A 24,423-nucleotide genomic window follows, 5' to 3' on the forward strand; every position below is an offset into this window, starting at 1 on the left:
TAGAGATATTTAAACACTGACTTCTGAGATCCTTTTGACTTTAGTTTTCAAAAATGACATCATTTTGTGAGATTTGAAAAGTACCATAGTCTTACAATTTTTCTGAAATCAGAGAGAATAAGTTGAGGCAATTTCTTCTGGGAAACCGGACCTAAAGAAACCTGTTCTATTGAAGTGTAACAGATGAAAATTTTAGAGAGAGAGAATGACATATGTACTTGAACTGTTCTACCAAATAGAGTGTCTTCTGTATTGTCAGTGTCTACAGGGGAGGAAATGTGGGTTCACAGTTGAGGAAAGTTTCTTTGACTTCCCTTTTTCTAATTTTACCAACTCTGTTTTGAAGAGCATCTTGGAAGCTCCTGGATTCTGATGTTTGAGGAGCCATTTTCTATTGCTTGGAGAATTTCCCCTTCCAGTATTTCTAGACTTACCCTTCATGATGCTGTGGACATTGCTATTGATCCTTGGTGAGTACAACAACTCAGAGGGGGACCTGGACTGGCACCAGATAGAATCTTAGTTTTCTGAGAACATATTTTCCCCAGAATAAAAGCCCCCACCCTGGGGAAATGGTATAGATAGAAAAGCCATCTCTTTAAGAAGGTAGGAAATTTAGTCTTTTCTTAAAGTCAGGCTCCAGGACCAGTGCAAAGTTGAAGAGATTGAGGATTAGGCAAATGTGGGATGCTAGAAAAACAACAGGAAAATAGACAACCTTGATATTGTGGGGGGAAATTGTTGACATCAGCTTCTAGGTCTTCAATATGTCTGTTTTTAATTTTAAAAGTTCAACACATTGGATTATTTTACATTGAACCAAATAATTTATAGATACCTATGGTTGAGTACCGAGTTCCCTTTCAACTCAAAATTTAGTGATTTGTGATCTGTGATTCTATCTATGATCTCTTTCTAGACATCAGTTAGGAAATAACACTAAAGTGTAAAAATTATATGGGGCTTAAAGACACCTTCTGTTTCACTCTTTTTATTTTAAAGAGAAGAAAATCAAGGACCACAGAGATTAGGTGACTTGCCCAATTCACTTAATTGGTCTAGAACCTACATCTCTTGACTTTTAGAGTGAAGATCCTTTCACTCTACTCCATTGCTTTTAAGTCAGAGTTCCTGTGTGTATAAGGGAAAAGATATTCTCTTTATACAATGCCCTTCCCTGACTGTGCTATTTGATTTCATTGTTTATCAGACTTGAGAGTCCAAACCTTTAAAGGGATCAGTTATATTGTAAACTTTTTGAAGTCAGAGACTATCTCTTGCCCTTTTTTGTATCCATAATACTTAGCAAAGGGACTACCATGTAATAGGCACTTGATAAATGTTTACTGAATTGAATTGAATCCTATCAGTTGGAATTTTGAGTTCCAAACATCTGTTTGGTGTTTATAGATGAGTAAATTGATTAATAAACATTTGTTAAAAACTTGAGATATGCCAGGCACCAATCAAGTCACTGAAGATACAAATGCAAAAAATGAAACAATTTTGACTCTCAAAAACCTTGCATACATCAGTAAGTCAAAGTACACAAACCTAGATGGCTTTAAAAATAAATGCAAATTGTTAAAAAAAAAATCTAGAGAATTCAGGGGGCAGGGCATTGTTTTTGAAGGATCAGAAAAGGCATCATACTGAAGTTGGGTGCTTGAGGTGAATCCTTAGGAAGAGAGGGATTTTATGAGTGGATTTGCAGAGGACATGCACTGCAAACATGGGGGACAGACAATGCAATGGAGAGACTCCAGAGATGAATATCATGGGGAAAGAACAGACAGGCTAGTTATCACGCATACAAAGCCCGTGAAACAGTACAATGTATGGTAAGACTAGAAAAAGAGATTAGGGCCAAGTTGTGAAAGGCTTTTTAAAGAGTCATGATTTTTTTAGATTAAGTATTTCTAGGAGATTAAAGAAAGTTGATAATATCTCTGAGGGATCTAAAAAATTTTTGAGACTTTAGAAAAACTGAAAAGAAAATCTCCACTCCAGTTAACTTCTGGCTCTTTTCTCTTCCCAAGGTTTGCTCAACACACAAACTGGTGAGTTGCCCTTTTCTTTGCTCTTTGAGGTCTCCTTCAGGACCACAGGATGCCCACCAAAACTTCTCTGAGCTGCCCTGCCTGCTCTGTACCTCTTGGTTGAGGTCTGCAATGCCCCAGCTCTCTTCCCTGACTGGCCCTGGGCCTCAGGTTCAGGCTACTCTCAGTCCCTCCAAAGTTTCTGCTCAGGATTCTTCTCTCTCAACCTCCCCCTCACCGCCCCCTCCCCCCCACACACACCAGACATGGATTGATATAATTGTCTGTTATTTTGAAGATTTGTGTAGTCGTCCTGGGGCATCCTGATGCAAACAGGATCATCCTTTGAATCATAAACTATTACATTTTAGAGCAAGAAAAGATCTTGCAGATGATTTAAGTTAATCTCAGTTCACAGAAAAGGAAACTGAGGCCTAATTTGGAGAAACCATGTGTCTAGGACCACTGAGTTTCAAACTAGAATCCAAATTTAGGTCTTCTGCAGTGGAAAAACTATTGGATTTGAAATCAAGAGACTTGGATTCAAATCTAGACTCTGGAACTATCTACAGTGTGACCTTAGACAAGTCACTTCAGCTTCAAGTCAAATTTTCTGTAAAATGGTGATAATGACAATCATAAAATCTCTTTCACCTATATGGAGGATGAAATGTGATAACATGTACAAATAGCATTGGACATACTCAAGTGAGAAATAAACTACATCTTGAGTCTACTTCAATTGGACATCAATTTCCAAGGAGGCTTCAGAACTAATCCAGTCTCCTGGGTATCTGGCCCGTCATTAAAACAATATTAGTCTTGATCTCTTAGGTTCATTTGGGCACATTTGATTCCCTCCCCCCACCAAAAAACCCCGAATCTTTGTTAGATATTTAATTTCCTCTGTTGGTTTGGATTGGAATCAGAAGAAGGCTCAGCATTTTAGAAGGCCAAAGGACTTTTCTCTGGTTTTTACTAAATTTCTAATTGTGTATGTGCTAGGGGCTGGGACAGGGGACCTCAGTCTGGAACTCCAAGCTTCAGGGTTCCATCCCAAGGGAGTGAGGGGCCAGGATTTCTCTGCTTCTCTCCTATTTTTCCCATACTCTAGGAATTGTGTATAGACACCTTCATCTCACGCTCTTCTTTTCTCTCACACAGCTATTGCAAAGAAAGCCATAATGCACCTCAGCCCTCCATGGACCACTGTCTTCAGTGGGGAAAATGTGACTCTGACTTGCCATGGAATCAACTCCTTTACACCAGGCACAATATGGTGGTACAAAAACCAACAATTGCAAGGAATTTGGTCTACAGTCAGCATTCAGACTAATCAAGCTGGAGAGTACAGATGTCAGACTCAGGACTCAGCCCTCAGTGACCCTGTGAATCTGGTTGTTTCTTCTGGTGAGGACCAAGAGCCTCACCAAATCTCAGGGTAGAGTTCCTAAGTGTGATCTCCCATAGGAAGGGAGGGACAAGAGAAGAGGTACTGGGGCTCTAGAATGCCATATGACATTGCTGGGGCAGCAGCAGAACTGGGGCGGGGCTCTACTACTCACCTTCAATCATTCAGAAAATAGTTGGATACCTAAAATTCCTTGGAAGCTAGGGACTAATTGACCACTGAGGATAGCACAGTAAAGAATGGGACTCCCTTCTCAATGCCAATATGTTAGGATTATCTGAGAGAACATCATTTAGGAAAGTTCCTTGTTCCAGGAAAAGGGATATGGTGAGATATTTGGTTCAAGTGAGAAGCACAGGGGGAATCTGAATCCTATATTATATACCAGATAATCTCCAGATTAGTCCCCTTAGATTCAGTTGGAAGGAGGATGTGGAAGAAAGATGGGAGCTGAATCTCCAATGTCTCCTGGGTTCTCTTACAGATCTGCTGATCTTGCAGACCCCATATTCTGTGTTTGAAGGAGACACATTGGTCCTGAGATGCCGAGGACGTGATGGGACAATCACAAACATGACATACTATAAGGATGGAAGGATATTTTCTTATTTCCTTAAACATTCTGATTTCTCCATCTCACGAGTTGGCTTAAGTTACAGTGGCAAATATCACTGCACGGGAGTTTTTACGTTTATAATAGTTCCTTGGGAAAAAAGTTCAAGAAAAGTAGACCTTCAAGTCCAAGGTATGAGTTTCAATCCTGGAAGGCAGAAAGAGGAAGGGGAAGGACTGTTTAGAGCCAGGGTCTATGTGTGGAAGGCTAGTTAGGCATATAATAGGAGGATGAGCTCATGGTTGGAGCATAGAAGGGAAATGAAATGGAGTCATCTGTATGTACCTTCATATGTTCAGTTGAGAATAAAAGACATAACCCCAGGAGCTCTGATACTCACTGTCCTGGCTTTTCTTCTCCCTAGAATTGTTTACACCTCCAAAGCTGAAAACCATAACTTCCGAGCCCACAGAGGGAACTCCAGTAACACTGAGCTGTGAGACCCAGCTCTCTCCACAGAGGTTAGATACCAAACTGCACTTCTCCTTCTTCAGAGATGGCAGGGTCATCACATCAGGCTGGAAGAAGTCGCATGTGTTCCAGATTCCAGCCATCCAGATAGAAGACTCGGGGTCATACTGGTGTGAGGCAAAAGCTGTGACTTTGAATATTCGGAAACAGAGCAGCTACCTAAAGATCAGTGTGAAAAGTGAGTGTCAGTGATACATGCCTGGAATTGAGAGTGGAGGGAAGGACACTGGCATCAGTTTAGAACTTAGGATACTCTGGGATGTGCTTTTCCTCTTCCCCTGAGGATGGAAGTAGTATTGGAAACAGCTAATTAGCTTTCCTATGGGTCTTTTTCATTAAGACATCAGGAAAGTTATAAGTAAATAACTTTCTGAAGGCAAGCAACAGAAAATTGCTGTAAGCAAGCATTATGAATCCTATACTGACCAATCCTCCTCAAATCAATTAAATTTTTTTTCAAAATTTTCAAGAGTTTTAAATTCTCTCCCCCTTTCATACCTATTATCACCCATTCCTGGGTGTTACGACAGGTAGACTCCCTGTTGATTTATACTACCTGTAGTTATTTTAAATGGAATTTTTCTTTCTATTTCTTTCTGTTGGCTTTTATTGATAATATATAGAAACACTGATGATTTATGTGGGTTTATTTTATATTCTGCAACTTTGCTAAAGTTGTTAATTGTTTCAACTCCCCTTTTGGTTGATTCTCTAGGGCTCTTTAAATATACTATCATATCATCGGCAAATATGCTTTGTTTCTTGGTTGCCTATTTTTAGTTCTTCAATTTCTTTTTTCTTGTTTTATTGCTATAGCAAGCATTATTTTCTGATAAACTTTACCCCTGATTTTATTGGAAAGGCTTCTAGTTTATCTCCATTATAGATAATGCTTGCTCTTAGTTTTAGATAGATAATATTTGACATTTTAAGGAAAACTCCACATATTTCTATGCTAGCAAACATTTTAAATAGGAATGAGTATTGTGTTTTGTCAAAATCTTTTCTTGCATTGATTGTTATAATTATAAAATTTTTTGTTGTTTTTGTAATTGATATAGTCAACTATGCTGAAATTTTTCCTGCTGAACTGGGCCTGCATTTCTTGTCTAAAAACCACATGGTCATTGTTTATGATCTTTGTGATGCATTGCTGTAGTCTCCTTGCAGCCTCTCTCTTTTAGTTAAAAATTTTGTTATCAATATTCATAAGGAAATTAGTCTATAATTTCATTTTTCTGTTTCTGTTTTTTTTTCTGATTTAAGTGTCAGCACCATATTTGTGTCATATAAGGAATTTGGTAGGGTTCCTTCTTTGCCTCATTTTTCATATAATTTATATAGTATTGGATCAATTTTTCCTTATATGTTTGTTAAATTTCATTTATAAATCTATATGGGTCCTGGAGATTTTTTTCTTAGGGAAATAATTTTTCACTTGTTCAATATCTTTTTCTAAAACAAAAATCATTTACATATTATATTTCCTTTTAATAGTGCAATTAACCTTTTTGTAAATATTCATATATTTATGTTGTCAGTTTTATTGGCATATAATTGAACAAAATAACTCCTCATAATTGTTTTAATTTCATTTCCACTTTTATTTTTGATAAAGTAATTTGGTTTTATTTTCTAATCAAAGTAATCAATGGTTTATCTGTTTTATAAGATTTTTCATAAAACTGGATCCTAGTCTTATTAGTTCAATTTTTTTAACTTTCAATTTTATTAATCTCTGATTTTCAGGGTTTCTATTTTGGTTTTAAATTGGACACTTAAATTTTGTACTTTTTGTAGTCCTTTTTTAATTGCATGCCCAATTCATTGATCTGTTCTTTCTCTCTTTTATTGAAATAAGCACTTAGTAATACAAAGTTTCAGCTGGTATTGCTTTGACTATATCCTCTAAATTTTGGTATACTGTTTTCATTATCTTTTCATTATTTTCATTATCTTTTTTTTTTCCTGAGGCAATTGGCTTTAAGTGACTTGCCAACGTTACACAGCTAGGCAGTGTTAAGTGTCTGAGACCAGAGTTGATTTTCATTATCTTTAATGAAATTGTGAGTTGTTTCTGTGATTCATTCTTTGATCCTCTCATTCTTTAGGATTAGATTATTTGATTTCTAACTAATTTTAAACTCATGCATCCAAAGTCCTTTATTGAAGGCAATGTTCATTGCATTATGGTGCTATATTTAATTATTTCTGCCTTTCCGCATTTGCTTGTCAGATTTTTATAACCTAATACCTGGTCAATTTTTATGACTGTGTCATATGCAGCTGAGAAAAACCTTATTCTCTTCTATTCCTATTCAATTTTCTCCAGAGATCTGTCATCTTTACCTTTTCTAAAATCCTCTTCATCTCTTTAACTTTGTTCTTAATGTTCTGGTTGGTTTTGTGGAAGGTCTCTGGACCAGTCTTCCTTTCAGCAGATTAATCACCACGAGAAGAGCCAGGTGTTAAAGTCCAAATTCTTTATTGTCTCCTTGTCTGGGGCCCAGGATAGCTTGGTCTCAGTGGAGGAAATGCAGAAGGACAGGCCAACTACCATGGTAGTGTGAGATGGAGTGAATCTGTCTCTGAGTCCTAGAGCTTGTGCTCCAGCCTCCAGCCTCCACAAAAGTGGAAAATGGAACGAATGTGTCTCTGAGTCCAACCCTGGCTGAGTTTGTCCCAGATTATATGCTCTATTACAGTTAAATCCATTCATTATAGTGAGTATAAACCAGTCATTATATCACTAGGGAACCATTATTTGTTGTAAGATTAAATCAATCATACTGAACTAGAGAACTATTAATCATCATGCTAAACTAGATAACCATTGTCTTATCAATTCCATTTAGTTAGTACCTTGTAAGAATCCTTGTTTCAAGTACAGAGTTCTGGCCCATAACATTTATGGTTAGATTTTTCTAGTTCTGAGAATACCAAATTAAGGTTTCCTATTAATATAGTTTTACTGTCTATTTCTTCCTATAACTCCTATAACTTGCTACACCATGTACTGTATAAATGTTCAGTATTGATCCTATTTCACCATTTCTGGTACTTTTTTTTTTTAGCAAAATTATTTCCCTGGTCATTTTTTAATTTAGTTTAATTTTGCTTTGCTTTGTCCAAGATCACAATTACTAGTCCTGCCTTTTTTGCTTTGAATGAAGCATAATTCTACTTGAATCTCTTCTTTTAATTCTATATGTGTCTTTCCGTTTCAATTGTATTTCATGTAAACAACATTGTAGGACTCTAGTTTCTGATCCATTCTGCTATCTGCTTTGATTTTATGAATGTCATTCATATTCATTCATAAAATGACTTCATCCCATTCATATTCACAGTTAGGATTATTAACTATGCATTTCCTTGTATCATATTTTCTTCTGTTTGTTCTTCTCTCTCTTCTCTTTTTTAACCCCATTCCTCTTCAAAGCTTCTGACAACTGTCTCCCATGATCTTCCTTTCCTCTTATCTTTCCCCTTCCCTTACTTTATTTTCCCTTCTTACTTTTTCCTGATAAAAAAGATATATTTCTGTAATTTAACATTTCCTTTTTTCCAATTACATGTAAAAAGAGTTTTAACATTCTTTCCCCACCCCAAATTTTGAGTTCTAAATCTTCTTTCTTTCTCCCTTCATTGAGAAGGAAAACAATTTCCATCTAAGTCATTATGTGGAAGAAAAAAACAAATTAAAAACAAAATCCTAAGAAAAATAAGAAAAGAAAAGGAAAAGCATCTTTGATCTGCATTCAGGCTCTATCTGTTCTTTCTCTGGAGATAAACAGCACCTTTCATTGTTAAGTCCTAGAGAATTATCTTGGATCATTGTATTACTGAGAATAATTAAGTTATTCATAGTAGGTCATTATATAATTTTGCTATTATTGTATACAGTAATAAAGTGTTCTCCTGGTTCTACTGATTATGTTTTGCATCAGTTCATGTGAATCTTTCCATGATTTTTTTTTTTCTGAGAGCTTTCTGCTCATCATTTCTTAAACCACAATAGCATTTCATCACAATCATATACAACTTGTTTAGTCATTCTCCAATTATGATGCAAATCCCTTCAATTTCCTATTCGTTGCCACTGCTAAAAGAGCTATATTTTTGTACACATAGGTCCTCTTCCTTTTTTTAAATCTCTTTGAGATACATACCTAGTAGTGGTTTCTATGGTTAAAGGGTATGCAATGGTTAAATCAGTATACAATTTCACCTATACAATTTCACCAATAGTACCTTAGTGTTTTACTTTTCCCATATTCCCTCCAGTATTTGTCACTTTTCCTTTCTGTCATATTACCCAATCTCACAGGTGTGATTTGGTAAGTCAGAGTTGATTTAATTTGCCTTTCTCTTGTCAATAATGGTTGAAAGCATTTTCTTTTTTATGACTATAAATGGCTTTGATTACTTCTTCTGAAAACCACCTGTTCATATCTTTTGACCATTTATCAATTAAGAAATGGCTCTTATTTCTACAAATTTGACTGTTTTCTATGTGTGAGAAATGAAGTTTTTATCAGAGAAACTTATTGTAAAATTTTTTCACAGTAATGATTATCAATTATGCATTTTCCTCCATTCTATTTCCGTTTTTTATCCTATTTCCTCCCCTCTCCTTTTACCCTGTCGATTCTCAAAAGTGTTTGCTTCTGACTTTTTCTCTCCAAAATGCCCTCTTTTCTATCAGCTCCTCTTCTTTCATCATCTTCCTTTCCTGCTTTCCTATATGGTGAGATGTTTCTACCCATAACTAAGTAAATATATTATTCTTTCTTTGAGCCAGTTCTGATGAGAGTAAGGTTCATGTATTTCCCATCCTGTTTCTCCCATTTTTTCCTCCACAGTAAAATCTCTTTCAGGTCTTTATATGTCAGATAATTTAACCCACTCAATATTTTCCCTTTCTTCTAGTGTATTCTTTTTCAGACATTAACTTTGTTTTTTTAGATAACCATGCCATCACATTCAATTCACAACTCTGCTTTCTGTTTATGTATACTCCTCCTAATTGCCCTAATAATAAAAAAGTTTTTAGAAGTTTTAAATAATACTTTTCCATGTAAGTATATAAGCAGTTTAATCTTACTGAATCCCTTATGATTTCTCTTTCCTATTTGCCTTTTGTCTGATTAAGAAAATTTATTGTTCAGATTTGCATTTACAATAAGACACACTCACAAGAAAATATATTTTTATTGATTTATAGAAAAGACCATTTCTCCTTTCTTTACTATATGTTTCCCTACATTCCCATTATATAGACATGTTCAAGTTGGATGCTGCTTTCCCTGTCATTCTTGACATTCTACAAAATCATGGAGGGCTCTCATATGTCAACTTGTGTTTACCCAGGAATCCCTATCTCTGGCATCCTCATGGAGATCCAGCCCACTGGGGGGCAAGTGACTGAAGGAGAGAAGCTGGTCCTCATCTGCTCAATAGCTCAGGGCACAGGGAACATCACATTCTCCTGGCACAGAGAGGGCATTAATGCAAGCCTGGAAAAGAAGAGTCAACATTCTCTGGAGGAGAAGTTTGTGCTCTCTACAGTGACTGAGAATGATTCAGGAAGGTATTACTGTACTGCTGACAACAACATCAGCACCATCAGCAGTCTTCTGTCAAATGTCATTGTGAAAAGTGAGTTCCCACTCCATTTGTCTCAAGACAGCCTTTATTCACCTGGGTGGGTCATAAGACTACCAAGGGAATCAGAGAGAGCTCAGGTATCCAAAGTGATTACTCTGTAAAAGAAAAAAAATTTAAAAAGGAAAATCATTTCTATAGCAGATGCCCAGGGAAATGTTAATTAGAAATTATCAAACATCTCTGTGGAAATTTATCTGTTAAAGCTAGAAAGTTATTTGCCTATAGCAGACACCTAATAATAGAATTTCATATATTAGTGGCTAAAGGATCTGTAGAAACTAAGAAGATAGAAATATTTATTCCAAACTGACCCTGTTTTATGTCTGCTAATCTGACAATCTCTCAAAATTCCTTTTCTTATTCTTAGACTGCAATGTGGAAGGTAATAGTACATTCTTTTGACAGTCTTATAGGGTCTGCATCAATATTGTATTTTATTTTTCATAAAGAAGATACATAAGGCATCACCTTGCATATATAACCTTAAAGAAAAATCACCTACACTTGGAAGTACATTAGATTAGGTTGATTCTACTATCTCAGGTGCCACCAGTTAAGGTAATAGCTTCATCCTCCAATTTTTCTACTCTGATCCCTCAGGTAGAAATCTCTCCTTCCCATTCAACTCAAGTGTAAAGATTGATCACTTATCTTTTGGACTCATTGTGACCCAGTTCATTATGATTGTACTTGCTGCTTCTGCACTTCTATTTTTCTTTGGACCTTGGAGTAAGCCAGGTAGGTAACTTGTCTTTCTTGAACTTTAGTGCACAATGAATCAATCATCTTTGCCCAAGAAACTATCTTTTCTTCTTGATTTCTGCCAATGTCATTATCATTCATTCGATTATCTCAGACCTCAAATCTTTAATCAACAGGGATGACTCTTTCTTCTAGATCTCACATTGCCAGTACCATGTCCTTACAACTAGTCCTTTACCACATGCTTCTTATCTTTCCTGTTTTCTAGTATTGTCACTCTAGTTTACCATCTAATCACCCCATGCTGGATTTATTGAAATATACTTCTAAATGGACACTCTGCTTCTCAATCTCTTCTTCCCTCAATCCACTCTACACACTAATATCAGGTTAATCTCCCTCAAATAATATTCATTACTAACTTTTCAGCTCAAAAAAAAAAAAAAAAAAATCAGTGGCTCCATTGCCTACAGTCCAGGATACAGTTCTTAGTGAGAAAAGTCTGAGTTCAACCCACCTTTTTAGCTTTATCCCTATTTATCACCAAAATAAAACCTCAGCTTTTGCCACATAAATCTCCCCAACTTTGTTCAAGCTAGGCTTCCTCTCTGAAATGCTCTTTCCTAATTTTCTGCCTATTTATACTCAATCTTCCTTTCCTTCTTGTTTTAACTCATTCACAAATTTTTCCCCAAATATTCATAAATACTTGTCTCTCCCACTGTGCTAGACACTGGGGAAAAAAAAAAAAAAACTAAGTTCCTCATTTAATCATTATAGTATTTACATTTCTATAAGTCCTTTAGATTCATATACATATTCTTATCTGAGTATTAGAAAGAGATCTCAAATCAAGGTTTCTTAATTCCAAGTTTGCCATTTTACTCTTCAAAGCCAAGCTTAAATCTCATTTCCTTTGAAGAGCTCAGCTCATAATGATTTCTCTCTTTTCTCAAAACCTTTCATACTTACCACCTGTTCCACTCATCTGGTAATTGCTATATATTGTAGGGAACCCTGAGCAAGTTACTTAATTCCATTTGCCTCAGTTTCCTCATATAGAAAATGAACTGTTGGCAAATCACTCCAGTATATCTGCCAAGAAAAGTCCAAATGGAGTTAAGAAGAATTGGAGATGATCGAAAAAAAAAATGACTGTACAGCAACAAAATTGTTAACTTTTTATATGTCTTTGAGTCATATTTTGAAAGAAGATCTTATGTTCTACTCTTCTTACATGTTTTCATTCATTTAATAAACATGCATTGAATTGAGTGTCTGCTATATACCAGGCACTGTGCTTAATGCTAGAGATACAAAGACAAAAATGAAATAATCAAGTAGTTTGTGCTCTAGTAGGGAAAATTGTATGTACATATACAATAAGAATATGGATAAGAACAGGGATCAGAGTGGGAATGGGATAAAGACGGGGATTGGAATGTGGGTTAGACCTATGATTTTGTTGCTATAAGAAACTTTCTGGTAAGAATATTCTCCTTACCAACACAGGTCAGCAACTTTTTGGCAGTTCATAATCTTAGTTGTATGTGACATGGAGAATTTATGTGGCTTATCCAAGGTCACATAATATAGGCTTAAGTAGAACTTAAATACAAGTTTCTTGGCTGTGAGGTCAGCACTCTATGCCAAATTGCCTTTGTGTCTCTATACCACACACACACACACACACACACACACACACACACAGCAACACAAGGTAAATTTGGAGAATGGAGAGTGGGGGGATCAAGTGACTTAGGATATCAGGAAAGGCATACTTAGCATTCATTGCTTCTGGGTTGCATTCCATATCTTCTTCCATTGAAGTCATAACACTGGTAGCTCTGCTAATACTCTATTATCATACCTATCATCTGCCTCTAGGAAGCAGATAGGCAGCACTAATATGAGCCTAAGGCAGCATTTTGTGCATAATAAAAACTTAATGAGTATTTTTTGTTTTGCTGTCTCATAAATGGTAAACCAGTTCCTAAAATCATATCTTTATCCTAAAATCATATCTTTATTTTCCTCCAACCACCATCTATCTATGTCTTTGCTATTCTAGCACTCTAGAAACAGGAGGAGGTGGTTTGGTGACATATCTATTGTAAGCAGAAGATGTAAGCCCCAAGAACCCCATCCAAACTCAATAGGAAGAAGTTATTAAAAATAATAAGTGGTGTCAGAGTGCATCAGTTAGGGGAGAAGAAGGAGGCATGACAGACAAGCAAGAAGTAAGAACCTCTATGTAACCCATGAGAAACTAGGAGGAGGCTGTTCAAATCCCTTTCAGAAAGATTTCTACACTAAACCCTGATGTGAGACCTTGGTTGAGAGATAATTTCATTCAATAGTTCTATAATTTTTGCTTTTTAGAAAGTCACTGAAAACTAAGGAGCCCATAAAGAGAAAAAGTAATTCAGATTGGACTTGGTTAACGTTATTGTGTGCACTGACTGATCTCACACTTGTCTATTTTTTTCATAGGATTTCATATCAAACTTTTCTCATTTCTTGACAATTCTCATTTTAACCATCCTTGATTGCATTATAGTAATTCATTAATTTCCAGAAAGTTGAAACTATTCCCTGCCTTGCCCTTTTCATTCCAACTATAATGGCCTCCTTGACAACCTTTCTACACAACATTCTGTCTCTTATAGTTAGACCTTTATACTGAATCCACATTCCTAAAATGCTCTCCTTCCTTACTCTGGCTCTTAGAACTCGTGATTTCCTTTAAGACTCAACTCAAGTACTATTTTCTGCAATAGGCTTTTTTTTCTCCTCTCTCCAGCTAATAGGCCCTCCTCCTCTGAAGTTACTTTGCATAAATATATATATATATATATATATATATATATATATATATATATATATATATATACGTGTTTAAATTGTTTCCTCCACTAGAATGTAAACTCTTTGAAGATGAGTTCTGCTTTATTTCCCTTTATATCCCCAGTATCCAGAATATTTTCTGGTATGTAATAAGTCTTTAGTAAAGTATTGTTGAGTAATGGATTTCTCAGAGAGAAAGAAATAATGAAAAAAAAGAGAGAAACAAGAAAGAAAGAAGAGAAATATAGAGAAAGAAAAGGACAAAAAAAGAGACAATAAAAAGAGAGGGGAAAGAAAAAAAAAGTTGAGAGAGAGATTTAGAAGATGGTGAGAGCAAAAAGGGAGAGAGAGAGAGAGAGAAAGAGAGAGAGAGAGAGAGAGAGAGAGAGAAGTATATCAACTGTAATGTGTTGCTAAAAAAATGTGAGACAAATGTTCTTCAAAAATTCTCTAGTCAGCACATAGTTGCTATTTTGCTAGGGTATAGTTAAAACAGTTTTCTTGTCACAGTTTCTATTTCTCTATTGCTTTTCCATTTGAAGAAGCAAAACTATGGGTGCAGGAGGTAGGGCAGAGGGCACAGTGTTATGAGTTCTAAAAAGTAAAATGATTTCTCACCATGAGTTTAGTGACAGTTGAATTGAGAAACCCAAGGAAGACAGAAGATAAGGCAGTGAAAAGAAGTTAGGAAGTGCCTTACAGAAAAATTGCAATGTAACAAATTTTACCAGCAAGTCTTACATTGGCCATCTTGCAAGGAGCTAAAGAGATGCTATAGATCCAAGGTGTTATGTTTCTTTCCAGCTACAGAACCTAATTCAAGAACAGGACTTAAGGGTAGAATTGAACTAACAGGAGAGTTCTCAAGAAGGTAGGAAAATATATAGAAAGGAAGTGAGATGTAAGTACTTGGGACAGCAGAGACTTCAGCAGAGTAGTATAGATACATCTTTTTCTCCTTGATTTCTCACCTCCCAGAAACCTGAAGCAACAAGATATCAGGCTTTTTTTTTTAATCTATTGTGGAACTCACTGAAGTGGTTAGGGTGCACCAGGAGGTAAAAACAGAATCAGAAGAAATCATCGTCTTTATTCCCTTCTCCTGATTTATTTAAGAAAGATGTATTTTAAATCTGTTTCTAAGTAGATGTTAAGACAGCCAAGTTATTCAATTAATTTCCTCATTTAGTCTGAAGCTCTCCTCTCCTCACTCAGCCTATACTGAGTACAGAACTAGTACTGAACCAGTAACTAAAAACATTTTTTGAAAGATGGCACCCGACTCATTTTATTTCTTACAGCCACATATTTTGACTCCATCCTTGCATTTCTTTGTATCTTTAGGTTTACAATGTAAAACAATTCCAAGAGCCATGCAAGAGAAAGTGATCTTTCCTAGCTCAGAGCCAAAAACCCAATCTCCAGTTCACTTTGAGTTTTTTCTCTTTTACTAAGGGGCATAATCATGACACATTCATATATTTCAGAATTACATTTGCAAGGGCAAAATAATATGAACTTGGAATCTTTTAAATCTGCTTCATCAGATCATAAGCTTAATGTAAAAAGAGTCCAAAGAGCAAACCTGTTTGTATGCTAAGCTTCTGTAACTTCTGGTGCATCCTGGCTGGGGAGAAGAGAACTTCCTAGCTATTGACTGAGAAGTTTGGCTAAAAATAGGAGAGAGGGGGGAAAAGTTGAGCTAGTTGAGAAGAAAGCTTCCAAGCTATTGGCTGAGTGGAAAGTGTGGCTGGAAAGACAAGAGAGAGCTTCACAGCTCCTGGCTAAAACATCTGTCTTGAGAAGAGAGATAACCATTAGGTGAGGATAGTGACTGAGGAGCTATAGTCATTTCTGGCAATGAAAGGAATATTAAGTATGGTACCTTCAGTAGCTGGAGAAGCCATAAAACTAGCACCTTAAAGGTAGATAGATAAACATATGTAATATATTCTGGATATAATAATGAATATGGATCTCTCTATAGATAGATAATAGATTCTCTATAGTATATAAATTGATGATGTATATTAGTCTATGTAACATAGAGATCTCTATCTCCAGCTATAAATTATCTTTGGCTATCTGTAGATCATATATTATGTCATCTATCTATAACTAGATCATTATGTCTATTTATAGATTTATTTATAGATAGGCAATATAGTTTGTAATATACTCTATATAAAATTATCTAGAAATGTAGATCTTTTTATATATAAGACTACATATATTTTACAGAAAGAGATCTCTATCTTTATCAATAGATTATATAGTTAATACATTCTCTATATAATAATACATATAGAGAGATCTTGATATCTATGTTCAGGGTTCTCTTTTTACTTGTTTGTCTATTCATATGGACAGAAATATGTAGATATATTATATTTAGCTCTATCTATGTAGAACATAGAAATAGACATCTATTATTAGGTAAATGTATTCTTTATCTAGGTCTAGGTCTATATCTATTTCTGTATCTATAGCTATAACTGTAGCTGAAGTACAGAAAGAGACTGAAAGAGGAACTCTCAATAGCACCTCTGAGGGATGGATAATTCATGAAAGAGCTATAACCAGTACATATATAGTAAATACTATAAGGAGTGTTAGCTAACTCTAAAAATAGAATTGACAACTAGTTGACATGGATAATAAGATCACTTGGTTGGGAAGCAGTGGAGAGCAAAGCTGTTATGCAGTTGTAGTGAGCAATGCCTAGTGAGGAAGTTGTCTAGCAGAGAGAAGAATGATGCATCAGCCCTTTTGCTGATGTTGGAGGCATGATGTTGCCTGCACCCACATTGCTTTATCCCACATGTTTCCTGTATGGGTATCCTTTCAAGTGAGGTAATCTACATGAAGCACTTTGCAAACCTTGGAGTTCATATAAATGTTAGCAATTATTATGGGGGGTGGTGGTAATGATGGTACCCATGTCTGTTCCCATGTGTGGATGCCCCATACATAATTGCTAGAAAGGAACATTCTTCCCACTGAGGAGATATTTACAGGATAGGGAGCTCAAGGGTTTTAGTCAGTACATTTTATTTTGTTCTACTTAAATGACTTTAATTAAAATGTCTTTATTATGAATTAAACATGCCCTATGACCAACTGGTAAAAATAAGGAATGTGAGTGGAAGATTGAAAACTATATTTTGAGAAGCTAATCATTCACAAAATATCTAGAACCTGAGGAAACTAATTCAGATGTCATAAATGAGAAATATGCTAGGGTCTACTTTGTGTTTAATCTACCACATTCTATTTGTATACCACATATACTATAGAGTTCTACCTGAAAAATTCCCACCCAAAATTTTAATTTTGGATATCTTCCTATTTCTGGAATTTACTGGAGGAAAAACTATTGTTGTTTTTAGTCTCTGATGACATAATTGAATTTTTCAATATGTTGTATTTAATATACTGAATAGTCACAAATACTCATATATCAAGATGCTATTAAAGCCTTATTATGGAGATTATTCAAGTAATAGGTTGAAAATAATACTTTTAAATGCTGTTGATTCAGAGTTAGGATACTGATGTGTAGCAATGCACCTTTAGCATCAAAAAAGATTAGTAGGTAGAAGAGTACGTCTTAATGTAATCATTTAACAACAGAATCATAGATTTGAGTCTGGAAGGGGCCTTCGAGTTTGTTTCCAGAGCTGGGAAGACTAAGGTTGTTCTGTATAATCCCAGAAACAATGGGGAGCCACTAAAACATACCAAGAGAGAAACACTGACATATATGTCCTTATAGAAGATCATTTTATCCCTTTGACAGCTTGTGGAAGATGGATTGGAGTGAGGAGAGATTGGGCAAGAAGACCAATTAGGAAGTCATTACAATCATCCAGGCAAGAGATAAAAAGGTCCTAAACTAAGATGGTAACACCATGAGTAGAGAGAAGAAATGCTATGGAGATAGGAAAAGCAAGATTTAGTGATTAGCTGGAGATAGGGAGAGAGAGAAGGAGTAGTTTTAAAAATGCCAAGGCTACAACTTAGAAGAGTGGGGGAAAAATGGAAGTCATTCAATTTGGTGGAGAGGAGGTTAGAATGGAAAGATAATTAATCTATCTTTATAGATAGGGGACATGGCACAGTGCACAGAGTACCAGGTCTGGAGCCAAGAACACTCATGTTCCGGAGTTCATATCCAGACTCAGACACTAGCTGCGTGCAAGTCATTTAAATTTGTTTACCTCAGGTTCCCCACATATAAAATGAATTAGACAAGGAAATGGCAACTCATTTCAGTCTCTTTCCCAAGAAAATACCAAATGGTAAAATTAATTAATTAATTAAAAGGAAAGAAAATACTAAATGGGATCATGAAGAGTTGAACATGATTCAACAACAATACATACAGCCATTGTTCCAAACACTTTTACAAATATTATCTCATTTCATCCTCATAATGACTCTGGGAAGTAAATGCTATTATTATTTCCTTTTTAATAGTTGAGGAAACTGAGACATACAAAAGTTCAATAATTTTCTCAGGATCACATAAATAGTAAGTTTCTGAGACTGGCAAACACTACATATCTGGCCTTGATTTTTTTTGCTTTGATGATTTTCTAAACTTACAAAAGTGATAGAAAAAATATTAATAAGGCAGATTAAACTTTAAAAGTATATGTATGTTTTTCCAGAAAGCCAATTAATGAGATTCTAATTTTGAGATTCTGTTGTGTTATTTTGATAGCTTCCAATGTATTCCTAAATCTATTTCAAAGATAATAAAATAATAAGTATAAAAATTGGAGTCTTGTAAAAACACAAAACTTGGTGAGTAAAAATGATGAAATTGATTCTATAGCATGTGATTGCAGGGGAAGTATTGTACACACTCCACACATCATCCATCATCTTGAGACTAAAGCCTGAAACCCCACCTTGGCCATCCCTTTGACTTAAGGCTTTGGGTCCTCTCAGAGTACACGCTATTATCATTCATTTATGCCAATGTCAATGAGTTTTAGATCCTCTTTGTCTGGGCTTGGGGGAAGTGGTAGGTCTCAACAGGAAAGAAAATATGCATCTATGTGCTCTAAGAAAAGGGCTTTCAAACCTCTAGTCTATTTAGGGCTATAAGGAAGTAGTCTCCAGACTTACTTGAAATCAAGAATAGTTGAAAACTACTCAGAGTATAGTAAAGAAATGGAGGATTAGTCTTAGGTGTGCAGTAAATATGAACAATCTGATTGAGTGGAAGAGGGAGAAAGGAAATGAAGAATGGGAAGGCTTTTTTTATGAGTCAGGCCTAAGTATTTGAGAGGACAGTGCCAGGGTATGGAGGCTCTAGGGGCATAGAAGCTGGTATTGAGGGACCAGAAGGCTTATCAGGAATTAATGGTCCAGGAGTGAGTAGGTGACTGCTTAATGGAAGGCTGAACTGGAAAAGCCAAGGCTGCCCTGGAGTGAACCTTAGCCTTTGGGCAGGAATAATGCAACATTTCACTGACAATACCAGCAGAAAGAAAAAAAAAAGGATCAGTGATAAGATTAGATTTTTCAAACAATATGTCTGAATTATTAATTTCCTTAGTTTTACCTAATTTGTTTGGAGAAGAACTGGTTCAGTTATAGGAGTATAAAGTAGGGAGAGAGGAAGAAGGGAGAAGCAAAGAATGGGTGACCTAGGATGTAGAAATTGTAGAGCAGAATTTTGCATTTTGATAAATTGTTTTTTTAATGTAGGAAAGAGCTCCATACACAAAAATGAGAGCTATCATTGTGTGGTTTGAAAGAAAGCAGAATAAACATTTCTAGCCTTTTCTCTCCCTATCCTTCTCAAAGGAAAGAGTGAATTACTGCCAGGAGGTAAAGCAAGACATTGAGACCTAAGACTGCTCTTTAGCTTTCCCCAAAGAAAGAGGGTACCAGGCCAGAAGTGTATCTGTCAGCCCTCAAGTGTTATTAATCTAGGGACATGATCAGGTTCCATGTCATTTGGGAAAGGAGAACCCCAAGATCTATATCCATGGTTTGACCCCTTTCTCACCAAATTCCACTTCCACAATGAATACACATAGCAAAATAGCAAAGAAAATTCATCTATCAAATCAGCATTAAAATAGAAATCACAGAAAGTATACATAAGAGAATATATGACAAAGAATGCACAGTAAAAGTACTCTCCCACTGGGAGTTAGGTAACTCAGCTCAACCAAGAGAAAATGTGCTGAATTCCTCAAGGAGAAACTTTCCTGGAGTCTCTAGTGTAACAAGGTAGGAAAGGGATCATGATAGAGATGGCCTGCTCCTGCTATACTTCTCAGAGCCTTTTTCTTTAGCAATCTGAAGTAGTATTGGCCCCTTCCATCTTTCTTGAGACTAGAAGCCAGAAGCATTCAAAACAATTCCATTCTTGAAGAGTACCAAGGGAGATTGAAAGGGGACACATGAAGGCTGAATCTCTCTTGCTTCTCACCAACCTATCCCTGTTCTTCACATAGGCCAGGGCTTACATCATCACTGATAAGAAGAGCTTCCCATAAGAGGGGTTACGAAAAAGTGATATCTTATTTTCACAATCATTTCTAAGTATTTCCCTTACTTCTTCCCCTCTTAGGGGACTCATAAAACTTTCTTAGTCTATTTGGAAGGCTGGCAGAAAGAGCTTCAGGATACTTTGAGCCAAATAAGAGATGGGATATGTATACAAGAAAGAGTTGAAGGCACCAAAGAGCCATTTTAATGATTCCTTGATTTTGCTAAGGATTGGTCCTAAGTATGATAACAGCAAACTCATATTTCTATAGTACTTTTCAGTTTGCAGAGCTTTTTTCTATACAATGACCCTCCACAGTATGTAGTGCAAATGAAATTCATTTTACAAATAAGGATATGGAGATTCATAAATAAGAAGTGAAGAAAATTAGCAATGATCATAGAGTTAGTGTCAGATATAGGCTTGGGAACCAGAGCTTTCTACTCCAGATCCATCATTCTTTAGTGGAACTGGCAAAAGAGAACAATTTGCTTTTAACTGCAGTGAAAGTAGTTGAACCAAGCCTTGTGAAGCACTTAGAGCTTGGGCAGGCATCAAAGATGCCAAAATCATCAATTGCATCCTGGGCCATCATTAATCATCCTGACTTTTGTCTTGCCAGTGGACTTCAATGACTATGGAAGAAGCTGACTAGTTTGTGCAACTGTGACTCACTTAAATTCATTTTACACAATAGTCAAGACATCACTTTGAAATATCATTGGTCCTTTTGAAAATGAAGGACAAATAACAATATCACATATGATGTCTATATATTATATGCTATTATATATTCTTTCTTTTCTAGATTTATTATTCTATATGTACATGCATATATAAGTATATCTTAGATACTATATATGGAGATAAAGAGATGGAGTAAGCTCTATGTATATGTATATCATATATGTATATATGTATGCATATCTTATATATGTATATCTTATATATTATATCTACAGATAGATAAAGAGATGAAGTAGCTCTAGTGATTTGATGCCTTTTGTTTCAATCTCATTGTCATTTCCATATAGGCTTCTCCTCACTCTTCTGTATTTTCTTATGTAGCCAGGGATTTATCAGGGGACCTCTCATCATTTGAGTCCCCCTAACTCTCTTGATGAACTTCTTTTACTGTCTACAAGGAACAGACAACAGAGATAATGAGATTTAAGATCTTCTCTATTAGTCCCCACCAATGAAACCAGGTGAATTCTAAAAGGGGAAAACCTTATGCCTCAGCAACTCTGTGTCTTACATTTTGCATCCTGCAGTTTCATCAAGTAAATTTTGGAGACCCCATTACCCTTGTAACAGAGAATAGTGAAATTAATCCAATAGACTATGCTTTGTAATAGGAGCAATATTCTATATCTAAGTCTCCAGTGAAAAAAGAGAAATAAAAGTTTTCTTATCTCTTCTCCAGGATCAATATTGATCATGATAATTAACCTTGATTTAATTTTAGGGAAAAATTATTTGTTATATTAATAATCTTGCTGCATATGATTTCTTCCTGCTTCTGTTTGCTTCACAACTCATCAGTTTATATAAGTGTATACATGTTTCTCTGAATTCTCATATTCAATGTTTCTTGTGGTTCAATGATATTCCATTATATTTACAGGCACACCTCAGAGAGAGACATTGCCAGTTCAGTTCCAGACCACTTCAGTAAAATGAATATTACAATAAAGTGAGTCATAAAAATATTTTTAGTGTCCTAGTGAATATGAAAGTTATATTTATATTATATAGTAGTTGATTAAGTGTGCAATATTGTCTAAAAAAAGGACATACCTTCATTTAAAATACTTTATTACTAAAAGAAATGCTAACTATCATCTGAGAGTTCAGTGAGTCACAATCTTTTTGCTGGTGGAGGATCTTGCCTCAATGTTGATGACTTCAGACTGATCAGGGTGGTGATTACTGAAGGCTGAGGTGGCTGTGGCAATTTCTTAAAATAAGACAATAAATTTTGCTTTATTGATTGACTTCATTTCACTTACACACTTAAAAGCCATTGTAGAGTTATTAACTGGACTAATTTCGATATTGCTGTTTCTCAGGGAATAAAGAGGACAGAAGAGTTAGTTGATGGAACAGTCAAAACACATACCACACTTATCAGTTAGGTTCTCACCTTACATAGGTGTGGTTTGTGGTGCTCCCAAACAACTACAAAAATAACATCAAAGAATGCCATAATAGATAAAATAATAACAAAAAGTTTAAAATATTGTATACAAAAGTGTGACATAGAGATTTAATGTGAACATGTATTATAGGAAAAACGGTGTTAATAGATCTTCTTGATATGGGGTTGTCACAAATCTTCAATTGTAATAAAAAAAACTGCACAGTTTTATAAATAAAGTGAAATGTTATGAAATGAGGTGTACCTGAAAATTCCATGATTTATTCTGTCAGTCTCCAAAAATGAGGAGTCACTTGGTTTTTATTTTTTTGCCCCCACATAGTGCTCAGAACTCATTTAACTATTATCATATTGATTCTTCATAATGTAGATACCACCCACCCGCTCACTCTCCACTTAGAGGATGTGCCCTACAATAGAAAGCACACTGGCTTTAGTCAGAGAAACAGCATTCAAATATATCTATTGGTGCCTAATACTTGTGTGGCCTTCCTCCCTGGACCATAGATTCCTCACTTTTAAAATGAGTGGGTTGGATTAGATTATCTTCGAGACCTCTGACAGTTCTATCATACTATACTACCTTAACATGAATCATAAAATTCAGTCACCAATGATTTCTTTTTTTCTTTTTTATGAGGCAATCAGAATTAAGTGATTTGCCCAGGTTCACACAACTAGTAAATGTCTGAGGCCAGATTTGAACTTAGAAAAATGAGACACAGCACTCTTTTTACCACACCACTCTAAGAGGGTCTAAAGGTCTTCTCTAAAGTCTCCCAGCAAATTTTAACAAACCTAGGATTAGACATAGCTCTACGACCCAAGATTCTAGACTCCCAATCTAGGATTTTTTCCATTGTAGAATATAATTATCCCTAATAAGATATTTGGTTGCCTTTAAATAATTCCACATTTTCTACCTACATAGAAAGGGAGAGATTGGTTGATGCGATGAGAAGCTGGGCAGTATCTTTGCCAAGAGCTCCCTCTGCTGTCCAGAATTTTCCTCTCCTTTGATTTGCAGAAACGTGTTTCTGCAAAGATTTTGTATTCACAGAGAGAGTCCCTGTTTATACTGATATTCTTCCTGTTTCCTAATTTTCCACAATATATTAAGTGCTGTGAGAACAGAATTAGGCCCAGTCATTGTCCTACAATTCTGCAAACTGGGCACTTCTTATTGTTTACAGATCTTATCGGAACTAGATGTGTCTTTAAAGCTATATTGTGAATGATGTACACAGTAACAGGAAGATTGTATAATGAAAAATGGTAAATGACTTAACTATTCTCAGCAATGCAATGATCTAAGACAATCCCAAAAGATTCAAGATAAAGAATGTTATTCTCTTCCAGAGAGAGTTCATATTGTCCAATAGACTGACACATGCTATTTTCCCCTTTCCTTCCTCCCTCCCTTCCTCTTGTCTTTCCTTCCTTCCTCCTTCTCTCCCTACTTTCTTTCCTTCTTTCCTTCCTTCCATCTTTATTTCCTTCTTTCCTTCCTTTTCCCCTTCCTTGCTTCCTTCCTTCCTCCCTCCCTTCCTTTCTCTCTTCCTTACTTCTTTCCTTCCTTTCTCCCTCCCTCTCTCCCTTCCTCCCTCCCTTTCTCCTTTGCTTCTTCCTTTCTTTCCTTCCTTCTTTCCTTTCTTTCCTCCTTCCCTCTTTCTCTCCTTCCTTCCTTTCTAAAATCTTCTTTTACAAAATGACCAGTATAGGAATGTTATGCAAGATTGCACATGTATCGGATTGTGATCTAGGATTGCTTACTATCTATCTCATGAAGAAGTAAGAGTAGGGAATGAGAGAAAGAGATTTTTCTTTTTAATATTAAAAATTGTTTTAACATGTAAGGGGGAAATAAAATATTATATTAAAGTTTTTTAAAAGATATGTTAGATCTACTGGTCATCCTGCCATCTGGGGGAAGGGGTGGAGGGAAAGAGGGGAAAAATTGGAACAAAAGGTTTGGCAGTTGTCAATGCTGTAAAA

At 35.7% G+C, this 24,423-nt stretch overlaps 1 protein-coding gene across 2 annotated transcripts; it reads left to right on the forward strand.

Annotated features, from left to right (window-relative positions):
• The first annotated feature begins 269 nt into the window (after nucleotides 1-269).
• LOC100928720 (Fc receptor-like protein 4) lies at nucleotides 270-23,025 on the forward strand. 2 transcript variants are annotated; one of them, XM_031966827.1, is made up of 8 exons: nucleotides 270-470; nucleotides 2,040-2,060; nucleotides 3,204-3,449; nucleotides 3,935-4,195; nucleotides 4,428-4,712; nucleotides 9,908-10,195; nucleotides 10,805-10,942; nucleotides 21,895-23,024. In XM_031966827.1, exons 1-8 carry the CDS (start codon nucleotides 440-442, stop codon nucleotides 21,948-21,950), a joined length of 1,326 nt encoding a protein of 441 aa, XP_031822687.1. In that variant the 5' UTR covers nucleotides 270-439; the 3' UTR covers nucleotides 21,951-23,024. The 2 variants fall into 2 exon arrangements, with proteins under 2 accessions (XP_031822687.1, XP_031822688.1); XM_031966828.1 differs by lacking the exon at nucleotides 3,935-4,195 and having other exon boundaries at nucleotides 271-470; nucleotides 21,895-23,025.
• The last annotated feature ends 1,398 nt before the right edge of the window (nucleotides 23,026-24,423 follow it).

Source organism: Sarcophilus harrisii, chromosome 4 (genome assembly GCF_902635505.1).
Source record: "Sarcophilus harrisii chromosome 4, mSarHar1.11, whole genome shotgun sequence".
In the NCBI taxonomy this organism is placed as follows: Eukaryota; Metazoa; Chordata; class Mammalia; order Dasyuromorphia; family Dasyuridae; genus Sarcophilus; species Sarcophilus harrisii.